The following is a 16,948-nucleotide window of genomic DNA, read 5'->3' as shown; positions in this document are numbered from 1 at the left end:
AGATAGTTGAAAGATGATGTCTTCACATTTTTAAGACCTTCTTATACAGCATTCCACAGGAAAAAAATTACCATTCTTTTTAGCATATTACATATAATATATTCTTAGGCCAATTTCTCTTTTTAGTGTCCTGGAATGCTATTTATATTTAAAACATACTATGGATTAAAAAAACTCAAAATGCTTAAAACAGAAAATGGATTAAAACAATTTGTAACACTTAAAACAGAAAATAAAATGTGCCTGTGTTATACAATAGACGAACATATACATGCAGGGTGGCAAGTCTTTTCTCTTAAATAAAACTAATCATGCAATCTAGCCTCCAGGGTACAGGAAAAATCAGCTGGAATAATACCTTTTGGAAGGCAAGTAACTATTAAGGCTTGACAAAAAGCAAAGTTCATAGTAAAACCTTCCCCAAATTATAAGGACATGGATCTGCAAATGGCACCTGAAGCAGTTTTTTCATTAGCACCTTTGTGTGTGATGTTAGAAAGTTCAGGGTTTAAACAAATGAAAACACCTAAAACATTACAGGGTTAGACAAGATGGAAAGCATTTCCCATGCAAGAATGAGCAGGATAGTCAAACCTGTACTGGTCCCTTCTACTGTGGAAAGCACAAAACAAAAAGTAGAGGGTACACTATCAGATGAAGCAAACAGATGTGAAAACCACTTTGATTTTTAAGCAGCTCAGTTTAAGAAGGCTCATTCTTAGCACTAGTACAATCTTTTACATTAGTTCTATTTTGTGTATTACAGACAGCGTATAAAAGTTTAGTTTCTTCCTCTTTTAGAACTTATTCCACCCACATTGTATTGGATAGCACTTAAGGAAAATTAAGGGCAAAGACAAAAATACTTCCCAGAATAAAAGACCCCCAGATGTCAACATACAGACCAGAGTATATACCTAAGAGCATGAATAATAGGCCTTTCAGTAAATCCCCTGACACTATCACCTAGTCTCTTGAAGGCTGGCCTTACCAGTGGGAGGCTGTCCGTAAGAAGTTGCATATGCAGTCTGCCCGTAGGTGGCAGTGGTCTGAGCCTGGGTATAGCTGACATCAGCAGGCTGTCCATAGGTTCCATAGCTTTGTTGCCCATATGCCTGCTCCAAAGAAATTCATGAAATAGCTTCATAAGAGAACCTTGTAGCTTAGCCAAGTAATGACCTAACTTATTAGTTCATAAACTGGAGAATCAAAGTACAAAATACTGCTTTCTGGTATAAAAAAGAAATTATAAAAACAAGGAAATTATCTTAAAAACTGAATTTTTATATGTTCTTTCATGTTTTAGTCAACCTAGAAAAAAGTTCTTGAAACAATTAGGCAAAAATCTCAGTTAATCATGTAACTGACATAGGGATAATCCAAGATTCAGCCAGCATCTTGCTGAAAACCAGATTTTCAGCCTGGTATAAAAATAAAAGCTCTGTAGACCAGGCTGGCCTCGAACTCAGAAATCCACCTGCCTCTGCCTCCCCCCCCCCCCAAAAAAAAGCTATTAATTCAAATCAGGAGCCAAGCGTGGTGGCACAAACTTTTAATCCCAGTACCCGGGAGGCAGAGGCAGGCGGATTTATGAGTTCGAGGCCAGCCTTGTCTACAGAGTGAGTTCCAGGACAGCCAGGGCTATACAGAGAAACCCTGTCTCAAAAAAAAAAAAAAAAAAACAAACCAAACCAAACCAAACCAAACCAAACAAAAAAAAAACCTAAAACCAAAAACAAATCAGAACTGTTCATGTTCTCTTATGTTTGTCAGTATAGCAAGATTATGGTTTTTTAACTCAGACATCAATACACTTAAAATCAGATAAGGAACAAGCTGTTCTTTCAGATATTTTAACGTGTTCATATTGTAGATTTATTTCAAAGACCAATTAAAGGTAAAACCTTCGAGAAGCATGACTTCCTGCCTGTCCTAGAATGTTTCCATGACGGTTAATATCTACTTTTAAGCATGGATCATTCTAGAATTAGAGGTAATTCTTTTTTCTTTTCCCCTTGAGACTTACTGTGCAGTAATCAGGGAGGCCCAAATTCAGAGATCCACCCACCTATGCCCTGTCTTTGGGATTCAAGGTGTGCATTACCACTAGGCCCAGCTGAGGTAATTAATTTTTAGTAATATAGGCAAATACTTCCTAGATTCTAGAGTCTGTCATCCTTGGCTTTTGAGGAGTGTGTTGGTGGCTGGAGCCAGTATATCACATATTTTACCAAAGAACTATATTCCCAACTCCCGGTCAATTTTCTCCCTGAAGTATTTCTGCAGTGCTGGCACACATTCTACCACCACACCGCAGCTCCAGGTTTTTAAGTTTTAATCACTCAATCTGACTAGTGGAGGGGTGCACCTGTACCATGGTATATGTGTACAGGTCAGAGGACAAGACAATTTTTAGAAGCTGGTTCTCTCCCTTGACTCTATGTGGGACTTGGGGATCAAACTCAGATTGTTAGGCTGGTGGCAAGCTCTCTTCCAAAGAGCTATCTCTAGCCCCTGCCCTGGATTTTAAACATAGATTGACATACTGACAAGAGCCGAGGAATAGTTATTTTCAAAACTAACTCCACTAGTTAATGTGCAACCACTACAAAGTTATACAGTAGCCATGCAGTAAAATTTTCTCATCTGCAACAATTCTAAGATGGTCTTTAAAAATAACAATGAATAAGTTAAGCATAACAAAATATGCACAAAGAGCAAGACTGCGGTAAGTTAATTATGTTGAGCCTAGGAATTTTAATACGTCCATTTCCAGCTTTAAAATTACAACCCTCATTGTGAAAGATTAAAACTTGAGTTTTAAAAGCTTAGATAATACTACCACTTTTATTCGTATCAAAATTAAAAAAAAGATCTCTTAGCTACTATTTTGTGGTCAGCTGAAACATCTCTACTGAAGATATAACACATCCTTGTCTTTGGGATTACCTGGGTGGTCTGTGCATATCCTTGAGTTGGCTGGGCGGTGTAAGCACTGTAGCTGCAAAAAGAAACACAAGAATTGACTACATACAGACCATTTGGACTGTATTACTACAGATCCTTTACAACTACAAAAGGCCTCATACTCTAAAACATTAACCGAAGACAAATTATTGTTGCAGAAGGCTGACTTACCCCTGTTGGGCTGCAGCTTGGCTATAGGTACTGTAATCTAGAAGAAACAAGAGAAATTATTAGCCCAGACAAGAAGGGGAAAGAGATAGATGGAATTCAAGCAGTAATAATAATTCTTTTTTTTTTTTTTTTTAAAGATTTATTTATTGATTATATGTAAGTACACTGTAGCTGTCTTCAGACACTCCAGAAGAGGGAGTCAGATCTTATTATGGATGGTTGTGAGCCACCATGTGGTTGCTGGGATTTGAACTCGGGACCTTCGGAAGAGCAGTCGGGTGCTCTTACCCACTGAGCCATCTCACCAGCCCAGTAATAATAATTCTTAAATGTTTATAGAGTGAACCTATATGCTGACACATCCCAGTTAGCACATCTCATCTCGCAACACCAAACCAATTAAGTTAAGTCAGTTAACTAAACAAGTCTGAATATGGTGCTAGCTAATGAGGTCAGGGTCAATTGAGTTGGCAGGGATACCTTGCCAGATACCCTACAACCATAAACCCATCTCAACTACCAACTATCAATTCAAAGACACTATCATTATCTAAGTCTAAATCAAGACCACAAAACGGCATCAACCTTACTGTCAGATATAAAAAGAGGCACAGAAGTATTAAAATTTCTTTCTGCTTTTTAACAGGCTTTCTCTGCCTAGTCCCAGCTGTAGACCATGGTGGCCCTGAGCTCATGGATCCAGTCTCTGCCACCCACCCACCCCAGGGATTAAAAGTCGCCAACATGCCTGGCATTCTTGTTCTGAGGAAGAGTCTCTCTTTGCTCCCCAGTAAGGGATCACAGGAGCAAGCTACTATGTCCAGCATCTGTCAGGCTATCCCTTTAGTAAGACCAACCACAATTCCCTACAACAGTAACAAGTGAAATAGAATGACAGAAAATGGGGGGTGGAGAGATGGCTCGGTGGTGAAGAGCACTGACTGTTCTTCCAGAGGTCCCAAGTTCAATCCCAAGCAACCACATGGTTGCTCACAACCATCTGTAATGGCATCTGATGCCCTCTTCTGGTGTGTCTGAAGACAGCTATAGTGTACTCATATAAAAATAAATCTTTTTTTTTTTTTAAATGACAGAAAACAGGATAGTCATTAAATCTAAAAAGGTCCTGCTGTCAAGAGGTGTTATCTTCATAATATCACAAAAAGATATAAACCCCAGTGAAGCCAAGGGAAAGGATGGGAGTATATAAGTGGTCGGTCTATGTGCTCATTCCCCCTGACTATACCCGATGTGTGGATGCCCTGGTTCCAACTCCAGCATAATGTTACACACAACTGACATGGTTAATACAATTCCAAAAACTGGCAAAGAGAAAACAGCACTTAATAGGCCTACAGGAAAAACTGCTCTAGGTTCACAATTGCCATTTTTTAAAACCTAAAATGATTTCAACAGCAGCAACTACAAAAATCACAAATTTTCTTCTCTGTAAGTCTACCTATAATTTTCCTTCTCATATGAAACCTGTATCAAAAGGAACCAGCCTTGTGAGGTGTCATACCCCTTTCATCCCTGCACTCAAGCAGAGCTCAGGTGGATCTCTATGAGTTCGAGGCCAGCCTAGTCTACATAGTGAGTTCCAGGACAGACAGGGCTAGAAAAGACCCTGTCTCAAAAAAACAAAATAAAAAAGGAACTAAATCTGAACTATGGAGGTGTTGAGTAATGAAAATAAATGCCTATGTTTTCAAAACATCACTGAATTAAAGCCACCTAAGTTTTGGGCATTTTTTTAAAGACAGAATTAAAAAGAAAAACCTCAATTATTTCCTCTCTATAAGAATACATATCTTGTTTGGTGTTCAAAGACAGCAATGTCATTAAGACAGAACAAAAGGGTCCTTTCTTTTCCAATCAGAAAGTAGTCCCTTACCCTCATCTCACAGCTGACATCTTTCTTCATGGAAGGCTCTTGCATACTCCATGCAAATCCAAAGCCTGCTTCACAACCCCCTGGCTCACAGCACTTTCCTGATCTCCCCGAGGCCCCTTGCTCCTTTGGCTTTTTCTGAGACAGGGAATAGCCCTGGCTGTCCTGGAACTCACTCTGTAGATCAGGATGGCTTTGAAACACAGAGATTTATCTGCCTTTGCCCCACAAGTGTTGGGACTAAAGGCCTGCACCAACAACCACCACCACCTGGCCTGAACTCATCTCTTAAAATTGACTGGTTTTCAACCTTTCTGCACCTCATGGGACTACTTTTCTTCTACACTCTTAAATTCAGAGCTCTGATTACCAACAGTATCAGTAAACTGTCCAAAAGATATCTACAATGAAGAAAACGATCTATAACAAAATTCTGAAGCATTTCCAATAAAGCTACATTTTCTGTGGTGGTGGTGGAGGTAGTGGTTCTGAGACAGGATCTAACTACTTAGCTGGCTGACCTTAGTTAGTTAAATAGACCAGGCCAGCCTCAAACTTGCTACAGACCCTGTATGGCTCTCTACAACCTAGTGCTGAAATTATAGGTGTGTACCTCCATGCCTACTTGCTACCTTTCTTTGAGACAGGGTCTCACTATGTAGCTCTAGCTGGCCTCAAACGCTGCGCTCCCCAATCCAGGATTAAACGATGATTGGCTACTCGCCACATTCTTTATATGAAAAACAAACAACAACCTGTAAATCATTTCCTTCCATGTAGCATTTGTAAAATATACCAACAAATACTGTAGCCTACATTTTGTTGAGGTTTCTGTGTAAAAACGACTTTAAGAGTCATTGGCATTAAGTTTGATGTTTACAAAGACTTACACAAGAGCAGTTATGTAAAATTGGCAATGCTGATACAGAAGAGCCAACCCTCATCTGAGGGTGCAACCAAGGGATTTGGTGGGCTAAGGAAAAAGCGACCGCCCCATGTTTATCTACCTACAAGCACGACACAGAAGCAATGGTCAGATAATTTAACAATTGAAAAAATAAGTCTTTAAATGCCCAGATATGTAAACACTTTAAAAAAAAAAAAAAGCAGCAGGCTGAGGGATTATGATGGAGGGGCATTCTAGAATGCTAGTTATGGTTTACTTTTTGTTCTGGCAGTTATTTAGAGGCTGTAATTCTGCTTTACTGGACACACTCTGTAGTTACTGTTCTACAAGATGCAGATGAGGGGAAACCATGACTGCCCAAAGGCAGTGGCTTGCTTCAGGGCAGTCATTAGCCAAGCTGAAGAGATCGGAAGGTTTAGGCTACATAATTCATGGAGCTAGCAAGGGCAACTTTGTCGGGACCAAAAAAATGTTATTTTAAGAACTGAAAGACTCAAGAAAAAAAATTGTTTTTCTAGGATAGGAGGATTTCTCTGTGTAGCCCTGGCTGTCCTCAAACTCAGAGACCACCTACCTCTGCCTTCCCAGCACTGGTGCATCGCCACCGCCCCTTTAAAAGGTCTAAAACTAAACTAAGGTTTTCAGGAAAGCCCGTAATAAAGTCGCCTCAGCAGGGTCAGGACTGTGGGTATAGCAGAACATATAAGACTCAACTTTGGTTCAGGTGCTATGGGCGTTTTCTGATAACATAGATGACTAAAAAGTGGCAATGATCTATCAAGCAGAAACACTGCAATTGCCTTCTTGGGCTTTAGAGGTTAAGAGAAGGGTAAAAGGACCACCAAAGAAACCACTTTCCAGTAGGATATATTGGACTGTAGTCGTGTCTCAGTCTTCTCTTAGGGACACTTTGGGTAGCCTGATATCAAAAGCAACCTGTTTACTAACTACATCGTTTGCGTCGTCAAATTGTGATGCTGGAAGCTTTCCTAAGCCAAATGAAGGACCCAGAGCTTTTCCTGTCAGCCCCCTTGCTTTCTCCTCCTGCCTCCATGGCCACATACATTATCAGACCCTAGATTCCGCTAGAAGCAAAAGCAAAAACAAAAACCCCGCCACTGTGCCAAACTGCAGGTGATGGCTAGGTTACACTTATTCCCTCGGTAAGGACCACTGGACCCACCACATGCTCGGGTTCCCGCCGTGGACTTTCAAAATCCGCTATGGGTCTCTTTCCCTGGCCTCAATAGGGCCAAGGAATAAATCAGCCTGCTAGCTTAACGAGCAGGCCTACAGAAACGTGGGGGCCGAGGCTTTTCTGCCTCTCCTGGATCAAAGCTGCTAGAAATTTCTTTCTGGAGAGAGTCTCCTCTCCGGATCCAGACGGACCTTGTTATACAACCGATCCCCCGCGCCGTTTGCGGAGAAGGACACTGGGAAGCCACTGCTTTTTGGGTAGGGAAGGAGGTGGAGTTAACTCAGGATAAAAATCGAAGCCTCTGAGTGGGGAGCACCAAGATTTGGGGGAGCTCACTAGGTCCGAGCAAGCCAGCCCCGGGCTTGAGCTGGGAGCCCTCCAGGGGGCAGCTTGGTCGCGCCGGGCCGGGGCAGGCCTGGGGGAGGGGGATAATGGGGCTCCCCTCCTAAGCCGGCGCCCCTCAGCTTCCACCTTCGCGACGCCTTTTTGTTTGTTTTTTCTACCGGAGTCCCTACACAATAAACACTTGCCCCGGGGCTAGCGATGGGAGGAGAGGTTTCAGGGGAAACCGGCCACGGCTTCTCGAGCCGCCATCAGACACCCCGCTTCACGCGCCTTCGGGGTGATGGGCTCCAGGCCCAGCCGCGGTCCCCTTCGGGCCCTCGGAGGCCCTAGGCTCCGCCCACGTGGCGACAGACCGGGAGCACCCGGCCCCGACAACCGCCACACAAAGGAGGCCCGGCCGGGCTCCGCACGCCCCGGCCACGGCGAGGCCCTCGCGCGCGACGCGGCCGCCGAAAGGTTCCAGAACCAACCCGCCTGGTGGGGGAGGGGAAGGGAACGCGGGTCCCCCTCCCCCCGAGCTCGTCGGGCCGCGGCGGCAACCCCAACCCCTTTCGGCGACTCCACTCAGTCATCCCTGCCACCCCCCAGAGACGAGCGCCTCCCAGTCTGGGTGTCCCAGCTGTCGCCGGCGCGACCGCGATCCCGCTCCGCTTACCCGTGGACGCCATTTTCTCGCCTTCCTCCTCGTTCTCTCAACGTCCGTCTCCCTCTCGCGTTCCCCCTTAGGCGCCGCACTGCGCAGGCGCGAAACCCGCAACCTCGGACGCTACCATCGAGCCAGGCCTCGGGGGTGGCCGAAGAGAGAGGAGCGAACCGGTGCCCTCCGGCTCTTCGCTCCCGAAACCGTTGACCCGATCCTCTCCCAAAGCGCCGGACGTGACGCGTGCTCTAAAAAGAGGCGCCTCGGGGGGCCGGCGCGCTCGCGAGCGAGGGTCACCCGCGGACCCGAGAGCTCCTCGGCGCGAGGCGCGGTGGCTCGGAATGGTTACGCCCGCTGGCTCTAGGGACCGTCTCTGAAGAGTCTGCCCTGGAGGGAGACGGAGGCTGGCGGGAGGGCTGGGGGAAGGGATCCCGGCCGTCCTGGAACAACTGCTGACTAATCGGCGGGCGGGATCACGCGCCCGTGTGTGCGCGCAGCGGGTTTCGGGCGCCGAGGTCTTCGGCTCGGAGCCGGCGGCCCGACTTACGGGGCGGGCCCCCCGGCTCGGTTTTCTAGGGTGGGTGGGGGCGGGGAGGACGCGTGGCCCGAGCGGGCGGGGGAGGGGACCGAGGGCCGTCGGCCTGGGAGGGAGGCCGGGAATGCCGCGCCCGACCCCAGTAACGGTCGGGGATGAGATGCCCTGTGATCGTCCTTCAGCCCGTCCCCTTGTTTTAACAGAAAACCCAGAACCCACGAAATCGAGTCCTTTCCCTAAAGTTACAAAGCTGAATGCGACCCCGACCCCGGGCCTCCCCTCTCTGTGCACCGCCCGGAAGCTTCGCCACTGTCCTTGCCTTCCCACTCTGTCCTCCTGGCTCCCCTGCAAGGTAGGCAGGCAGGGTGTGATATGCATAGCTCTGAGGTCTCTGACAAGGGCTCCAGAAGGACACTGAGGCGGATTGTTGGCGAGTGGTGGGGTTTTTTTTTTGTTTTGTTTTGTTTTGTTTTTGCTTTTCGAAGAGTTACTGACACTTTGGACAGACACAGACCAACATTAGCATGGCGGGCGAGGACTCGGGAGAAACCAGGGTCCATGTGGGAGAAGTAGGCGTGTCGCACCTTTCTGAGGATGGGCGTGGCTTCACCGCCGGGGCTTATGGCGCGCGGCAGGCAGGGAAGGGAACGGGGAGCCGGATGTGTAGCCCCCAGTTTCCCATTTGATGTAAAATCACCTGCGGGTGAGAGATCCAGGCGTCCGAGTCTGTTAGCTCGCCACTCACAGTGTCTCGCCAGAGGCCCGTCGGAATCGGAAGGGGGAAAGGCTTGAATTGTAATGTTCTAGGAGGAGCAGCTGGATTCATTATTCGATTCTTACAAGTTCCATTTTATTAATTGAAGATACGGTTGCAGGAGTGTTACGGCTTGCCTATGATGTATGAGGCCCTAGTTTCCATTCCTATCGCCAAGAAAGAGAAGAGACTGGTCCAGAGGACTCGAGACCCAGTTCCGTATGTCCATGGACCTGTCCCCTAGTGCCCAGGGATGGAATGGTTGTGAGGAGGTGCAAGAGGAAGCTTCATTTTAGGTGACCCTGCCTCCAGGTAAGGGTGAAATCTGCCTGCTTTTCTGGACTTCAACCCAGTACCAAAAATAAAGGGTGGAGTTCACCCCAGCAGGACCTGGGGCTATGCTAATATGCCTTCCAATGAACACAAGCCTTGAATACGTGCAAGTTGTATCCTAGTGAGTCTGGAGACAAGTCATTTGAGTGGGGGGGAAAGCCAAACTTTGCTCATTAGGATAAAATTCACAATGTGGGAAGGGGATATTGACAATTCAGAGTGATAGGAGATGGCCTATTGAGGGATGGAGGAAAGGCCAGGCAGAGAAGATTTTCATATTTGGCATATGCAAGAGAAAGCCTTGACAAGGAAGCTAATTCGAATCGCTTTCTGTCCTGACTCAGCTCAGTAGGAGACTCAGAGGACTGCCCAGGAATGATGGGAGGGAGGGCCTGGAGGAAAGGCTGGGTGCGGGGAGAGTACAGGAGCACAGACTATGGGCAGGGAGCAAGCATGGGGTCAGCGCTTGGACCAGCTGTTGTGCCTTTACTTATAAACTGTCTATGCCTCCCGTGAGTAATAGGTGATGCCTTGGGAAAGAGCTGGGGCCTGAACCAGGTGCAATGGTGCAGATTTGTGACCCAGCACTTAACAGCTAGACAGGAGAATCTCCTATCCCAAGCTAGGGATAGGGTTACGTGAGATTTGTTTAAAACAACACCAAAAAAAAAAAAAAAAAAACCAACCTTTAAAAAAGAGAAAATTGTGGGCCTCCACTCTATCCCTTTTTCTTACCATCTGTAAGGAAAATGTGTCAGAATCAGCAGTTCACAGACTAGGAGACTTGCCCAGGGACACGCAGCAGACACTGGAATACCCTTTGCAAAATGAGGCCAGGGTTGGGGAGGAAACAGTGCCCCGGCTGTAATCACCCTGTAAAGCCTGGAATGCAGACTCTTGTAGCCCACTTCAGCCCCACACTGCTTGTCCCGTTAGTGGGCCTCAGCACCCTATCCCCCCCCCCCCCATTCAAAGGCACCTGAGGCCATCAGGACTTCCCAAGGCTGGGGACACTGGAAAGGAGGCAGGAAGTGGGAGGCCTGAGCTGGCCTTGACTTGGCCATTCCCAGGGGAATATATCCATCTTTTTGGCAGTGAATGGCCCCAGTTTAACTTGTCTGGTCCTGTATCTTCCACTAAAACTTAAGGCCCAGTTGGGCGTGGTGGCACACACCTTTAGTCCCAGCACTCGGGAGGCAGAGGCAGGCGGATTTCTGAGTTCGAGGCCAGCCTGGTCTACAAAGTGAGTTCCAGGACAGCCAGGGCTATACAGAGAAACCCTGTCTCGAAAAACAACAACAAAAAAGACTTAAGGCCCATCAGTTTTGTTTTTTGAAACTGGGTCTCATGTTACCCAGGCTGGTTTTTTAACTCAACATGTAGCCAAGAGCTCCTGACTTTTTCTTTTACTCTTTGTCCAGCACTGGGAATCAAATCCAGGTGCCTGTGCATGACGAGGTGAGCAGGCTCCCCTGTCTGCATTGCTAATGACCTTGTACCCCAGTCCCCTGTGTCTGTCTCCACTCCTGAGTGCTAGCATCACAGCTGTGCCCGACCAAGCTGGCCCCATCCCAGACATGTGGGCAGGTAGGATAGGAAGGTGGCTAACAACACAGGTTGGGACTTGAGCCCACTACAGCCAAGCTATTAGACCGGCCTCTGAAGCTTCAATTTCCCCTCTGTAAAATGGGGTCATTGGGAGGCTGGAGAGATGGCTCAGTGGTTAAGAGCACTGACTGCTCCTCCAGAGGTCCTGAGTTCAATTCCCAGCAACCACTTGGTGGCTCGAAAGCATCTGTAATGGAATCCGATGCCCTCTTTTGGTGTGTCTGAAGACAGCTATATATGTACCCACATACATAAAATTTATAAACAAACAAAAAATGGGGTCACTGGTAAAATAGAGAGGGTGTCAGATAAAAGCAGCAAAAATAATTGCTACTGTTTTTGTTTATCCCTAGCCTACAGCCTCAGGACCACCTTTGACTATCATCAACCAAATATGCATGCCTGGGAGGCCCCTGGCTCACTGTCCCGGGCCCTGCCCCTTGCTTCTTCAGTCCTGATGCTGCTGCTGAGCTGCCTGTGGCTATTGGGGGCTGGCCCCAGCCTCAGATTGGCTCCAGAGCTGCTAATGGAACCCTGGCAGGGTGAGGACTGGCTGCATGGACCTTGAAGGAAGCTCTAGGGCCTGAAACCAGTCAGTGGCATTAGTGTGAGCCTTATGGTGGTTATACGAGGATAGGACAGAGTGTCCCAGGGCAGGTTAGTGTTCTGACATGCCCAGCTCATTTGCAGTAAAGAAAGAGGGCAGAGGATCCTGTAAAGCTGCAGAAGGTGAGCCGGAAGCCATGGGTAGGAGTGCTGATCACATCCCTTTCTGACAGCTTTCCCTGGAAATAAGGACGAAGGGTTTCAGCCAAACACGGACTTCCTACAAACTTACCTCCAGTTTACAGTTTAGGAACCCAAATGTTCAGGGAGGTGTAGAGATTTTTTCTAAGGTCATGCGGCTCTGTGGGAGTGGGTAGTTCTAGCAGGCGGTTTTTTATTAGAACTAATGCTATTAACCAGATGTAGAAGAGAGTTGGTGATTGTGACGATCAGCTTCGGTGTGGCCGGGACATAGCGACACTCAGCAGTTGGTTGCTGTACGTTGGTTCACAGTGATGTAACTTGAGAGTAGCTGTGGTGTTGAGAAGACTTTGGTGTCCTCTACCAGTGATTAGGTAGTGACATTTGACATCCTAGCTCCTGGGTAGGGGAGGCTGCCATACCAGGTGACCTTAGTAAAGGGCAATCCACCCCTCTGACCTGACCTTCTTGTTCCCAGTGCACCGGCTGCTGACCCATGCTCTGGGCCACACTGCACTGCCAGGCCTGCTCCTGAGCCTGCTGCTTCTGCCCACTCTAGGCTGGTGGCAGGAGGGCCATCTGGGCACTCTGCGCTTCCTGCACAACTCCACCGTGCTTGCCCTGGCTACTGGGCTGCTGGCTGTGCTGCTGGCTGGCCTTGGGGTATCCGGTGCAGCTGGAGGCTGTGGCTATATGCCTGTCCATCTAGCTATGCTGGCGGGACAGAGTCACCACCCTGGATGGCCTCAGAGGACACTGCCATCATGGCTGCTACCATGGCTGCTGTTGGCCCTGACCCTGCTGCTCAGCTCCGAGCCGCCCTTCCTGCAGCTCCTTTGTGGCCTTCTCGTCGGCCTAGCCTGTATCCTTTGCCTGAGACCAGAGACCCTGTGAACCTCGCTGGGCCTCTTGGGTGCCTTGAAAAGAACTGGCACAAGGGAGTCATGCCTAAGCAATGCCAGGTGACCAAACACCTGCTCCTGACACATCTTCTTTTGAGCAACGCTCTGGGCTGGGGACAGGGCTTATGGCCAAGTGGAGGTAGGTGTCCTTTATAATCAAAGAACCTGTGAGATGCTTGGAGAGGTGAAGGGACCTGAGAAGTTACTAACCTGGATCCTGTGTGAAGATGGCATCAAAGCCAAGATGGGCAGGCTGGGCACAGGGTGTAACCGAGAGGCAGGCTCAGTGTGGGAGCAAGCCTGGGGCTCTCTGGGAATTGAGTGCCAACTTAGGCCCGTGGTACAGGTAGGTATCTTAAACATCAGCTTCGCTCCCAAGATATGGGAAAAACAGCCACCGAAGAGAACAGGCTGACCCATATAGCCATTCAGGCTATATGTGAGTCACAGGAGCATTTCAGAATGCAGACACCAGTCACTCAAGTCTGGCTGACAGTAGGAGGATCTGTCTTCAGGCACACAGGCTCTGGGAAGAAGCTCATGAGGCGGATGAGGGAAAGGTTCTTCCCCTCTGGCTGACTGGTTTCAGGCAGTGCATTTTGTTATCAGCTTGAGCTGCTGTTGATGTGAGAATGTGGTCCTGAGGGAGGTAGCAAGGCAAGACACGTGGGAATGCCCACACATGCCCTTTACCCCACTCCATTCTGTTTCTCCTTGACCAACCGCCCTGCCCTGGGCAGGTAGATGCTGCTGGGGCCTTCCGGTGGCTGGAGCTCTCAGAGCGGAGACTGCAGGTGTTACAGGAAGGTGTCCTTTGCAAGTCTCTGGCCCGGAGCTGGCCACTGAGGCTCCTTCCCACCCCAGGCAGTCTGGGTGAGCTGCCTGTCACTTATCCTGCTGGAGTGAGGTGAGGGTGGGGTCGGGCTCAGCATTGGATGGTGGACGTTGTAACGGTGGCTGGCAGTCCAGGCCGTCCACCTCTGTCCCTACAGGCCTGCCACCCCTAGACCTCCTTACCTGGCTTCCTCAAACTCCTGGCCTCACAGTGATGGCTCTGCTCAGCTCCCACCAGGCCTGGGGCCTGGACACCTGACGTGGAAGAGCTCAGAGAGGGACGTGGACTGGGTTGGGCCTGGCTTTGCTTCAGCGACGCCCATGTGGGCAGCCCTAGAGGAGCAGATGCTACAGGAAGGGATCCAGGCCTCACTTCGTGATGCCTCAGTTCAGGGTTCCCAGAGCTCTCTGTGGTTGCCAAAGCCCTCTGTGTCTTCTCTAAGGTAAGGCAGGGTGGGCAGGGGTGTGGCCTCCTGATGTGGGAGCCATGCTGCCCTGACATTTCTTCCTTGTCTCCACCTCACAGGCTGCAGCAGCTCCAGCACATGGGATTTCCCACTGAGCAGGCTGCAGTGGCCTTGGCAGCTACAGGGCGTGTCGAGGGGGCAGTGTCCCTGCTGGTGGAAGGGCTAGTGGACACTGAGGCCCTGGTGACTGAGGGGAGGAGTAGCCCTGCCCACTGCACAGGCACTGGGGCCTCATAGTCCTTCCCTTGTCTGCTGAGGGCTTGGTGGGGTCTTGAGTGCATCCCTGGGCAGGACTAGGCCCCAACATGTTGCCCTGGTACTTTCTAAGAATAAAAGCGGGTTTGTTTTTCAACCTGGCCTCCTGAGTGTCAGTTGTCATGTCTGGCTCCTCTGTGTTGGCGTCATGGAGGATGAAGGAGTAACAGTGAATATGTGGCTGTTGCAGGAGGATCCTGCCCCCACATCCTTGGCTTGGGTGGACCCTTGTGGCTGCCCTGGGCAGCACATAGAGACCAAGCGGAGTAGGGTCAAGCAGGGATGTTTATTGTCCCGTACATAGCAATCCGTGGCATCTGCAGCAGACACTTGGAGTAGGAGTCCCCTCTACACATCCCATTCCCACACGGGACATGGCAGCAGGAGGCCTGGGGTAGAACTGATATAAGAAGCAAGCACCAACTGTTCAGTTAGAGATTAAGCAGTCTGGACTGAGGTGGAAACTCAGCACAGAAAACAAGGGGCGCACAGGACTCCCCAAGGTTTTATAGGAGGGGAACTGAGACTTCTGCCCCAATCCTTGTATATCTGCAGGGCCAGGCGGTCCCAGGTCCCAAATTTAGGCAGCCGAGATGACTCGTACCTCTATCCGCCCCCCTTCAAAGCCTTTTCACCCCATTTCACAGAGGGAACTAACCAGGCCAGGCGCAAGTGAGGCCTGACTTTTTGAGGCCCAGTCCCTGTTTAGTCTGTCCTGCCATCACTGAGATCTGCCTACCCCTAAGACCAAGAAGGCACAGGGGTCCCTGAGGATATTAATAAATAGGAACTGGCAGTCCCGGAGGCAGCAGGTCAAGTCCAGGCTAGGGGAGGAAGCCTGGTGTCGAACCCTGAAGAGCCACCACTACCCTCTCAGCTCCTCTCGTTGCGTCTCCTGGGGGTGATGATCTGGTAGTTGGTTGGGTGTCCTCCCCTCTTGCCTCGAAGGAGGCTGGGGGTACCTGTGCCATCAGGGCCTGCCCCGGATCCCAAGTCTGGTTCTGCCGGAGGGAATAAGGAGAGAGGCTATGTCAGGGGGACACTCCCATGGGGAACCCACTCTGCCCTGGGAGGTAGCCGGGTCTCCTGGCATCCTAGAGATAGAACTATAGGAAATCCGGGTATCTGAAGGCTGGTTAGTGCCTGCCCACAACCTCTTCGCCCCCAGCCCATTGAGAACACTGAGCTGCCTGATATCTGTCTGATTCATTGGGATGGGTAGACTCAGCACATAGCACTCCCTAGGGTTTTTTTGTTGTTGCTTTTGTTTTTCGAGACAGGGTTTCTCTGTGCGACAGAACCCTGGCTATCCTGCATTTGATTTGTGGACCAGGCAGGCCTTAATTTCCAAGATCTGCCTGCCTCTGCTTCCCGAGTGTTAAGATCCATAGGTGATGAGGTTTTTTTGAGGCTTATTTGGAGTGGAGATGAATTCTGGATCATCCGAATGAACTAAGTAAACTTAGGGGACAGATTTTCCCCTTTCCTTAGGTTAAAGCACCATTTTGGAGGAAAGGACTTAGTATACTGAGTCAGGCTTTGGCTCAGAGCAGCCTCAGGGGAACTGGATCCTGTCAGGGCCCCAGTTGTCTGATTTCTAAAATTAAGGACATTTTCAGATAGACTCTGAGGGCCTAGGCAGTACTGACAGAGATTGAAGTCGGTTCCAAAGGGAGTCGTGGTGAGATCTGCCCTGACCTGCGCATAAACTGAACCCCAAGCATAAACATGGCGTACTTGCCTCCTGGGAAAACTAATATCCTTCAAAATCAAGAAGTCAAGCCAGGAGAAGTTCAGGGTAGGCTGTTTTCCTAGCTGGGGAGAGCCCCAGGATGGGTACTTGGCCAAGTACCTCCCTGTCCCTAGGATGCAGACTTCTTACTGACTTAGGGGAAGCCACTAGTGAGGGCTATCAGAAGCACGGCCAGCTGAGGATGGGGTCACAGTGACTCTCCCAGTTCTCTCCCTCTATGCTCTCTGGCTGCCCCTCCTACTGTTGCACTGATACAGAGAGGGTGGGGCACCAGGAAAAGTGCTGAAAATGTGGGATTCAGTTCTGTTCCCAGTGGTCCCCCAGGCCACTGGGAGACAGTGGGATGGAGGATGGGTGCTAAGAGGCTTAGGGTAGAACCTTGCTATGTCTCCATCAAGACCACAGTCTCTCCTCCTCAGACAGGGGCAGGGCTGAGGTGAAAGGGAGCCTAGCATGTTTCTAGATGTTTCTAGTGTTTAGAGCAGCCACATGTCTAATAGGTGGGGATCAGAAACCGTCTGTGGGCACTTTTTTTTTTTTTTTTTTTTTTTTTATTTTTTTTTTTTGATATATTTTCTTTCTGTAGCCCAGTGTGGCCTCAATTTAGCCATCCTCCTGTCTCAGTCCTCTGGTGCTGATAT

General features: G+C 49.1%; 3 protein-coding genes across 9 annotated transcripts in view; 1 reads left to right on the top strand and 2 right to left on the bottom strand.

Annotated features, from left to right (window-relative positions):
- The window catches only part of Ewsr1 (EWS RNA binding protein 1), a 28,735-nt gene extending 20,431 nt beyond the window's left edge, over positions 1-8,304 (bottom strand). Inside the window, 5 exon segments of the mRNA XM_029545417.1 lie at positions 595-612; positions 992-1,115; positions 2,950-3,001; positions 3,139-3,175; positions 8,135-8,304. Coding sequence (XP_029401277.1) covers positions 595-612; positions 992-1,115; positions 2,950-3,001; positions 3,139-3,175; positions 8,135-8,147 — 244 coding nt within the window. The 5' untranslated portion in view covers positions 8,148-8,304.
- An 18-nt stretch (positions 8,305-8,322) lies between these two features.
- Rhbdd3 (rhomboid domain containing 3) lies at positions 8,323-14,651 on the top strand. Of its 5 annotated transcripts, none has more exons than XM_021210783.2 (9): positions 8,323-8,696; positions 8,858-9,006; positions 9,530-9,720; positions 11,163-11,199; positions 11,703-11,891; positions 12,575-12,958; positions 13,743-13,905; positions 13,991-14,275; positions 14,359-14,651. In XM_021210783.2, exons 5-9 carry the CDS (start codon positions 11,744-11,746, stop codon positions 14,534-14,536), a joined length of 1,158 nt encoding a protein of 385 aa, XP_021066442.1. In that variant the 5' UTR covers positions 8,323-8,696; positions 8,858-9,006; positions 9,530-9,720; positions 11,163-11,199; positions 11,703-11,743; the 3' UTR covers positions 14,537-14,651. The 5 variants fall into 5 exon arrangements, with proteins under 5 accessions (XP_021066442.1, XP_021066443.1, XP_029401280.1 ...); XM_021210784.2 differs by having other exon boundaries at positions 9,518-9,720; XM_029545420.1 differs by lacking the exon at positions 11,163-11,199.
- A 170-nt stretch (positions 14,652-14,821) lies between these two features.
- The window catches only part of Emid1 (EMI domain containing 1), a 45,553-nt gene continuing 43,426 nt past the window's right edge, over positions 14,822-16,948 (bottom strand). The window contains exon 15 of one of the 3 annotated variants that reach the window (XM_029545240.1): positions 14,822-15,555. In XM_029545240.1, the coding sequence (XP_029401100.1) occupies positions 15,428-15,555 (128 nt within the window). In that variant the 3' untranslated portion in view covers positions 14,822-15,427. The remainder of the gene's footprint in view (positions 15,556-16,948) is intronic. The other 2 variants (XM_021211037.1, XM_029545242.1) reach the window with 2 other exon arrangements.

This window comes from Mus pahari, chromosome 13 (genome assembly GCF_900095145.1).
Source record: "Mus pahari chromosome 13, PAHARI_EIJ_v1.1, whole genome shotgun sequence".
NCBI classification, from domain to species: domain Eukaryota; kingdom Metazoa; phylum Chordata; class Mammalia; order Rodentia; family Muridae; genus Mus; species Mus pahari.
This window is presented reverse-complemented; position numbering and strand designations above follow the sequence as displayed.

Excerpts from the sequence above, each read along its gene's own strand:
- Rhbdd3 (XM_029545420.1), top strand. The coding sequence starts at position 11,744 with ATGCATGCCTGGGAGGCCCCTGGCTCACTGTCCCGGGCCCTGCCCCTT. Across the intron at positions 11,892-12,574 it reads GCTAATGGAACCCTGGCAGG|TGCACCGGCTGCTGACCCAT; the intron begins GTGAGGACTGGC and ends TCTTGTTCCCAG. Across the intron at positions 12,959-13,742 it reads CCTTCTCGTCGGCCTAGCCT|ATGCTGCTGGGGCCTTCCGG; the intron begins GTATCCTTTGCC and ends CTGGGCAGGTAG.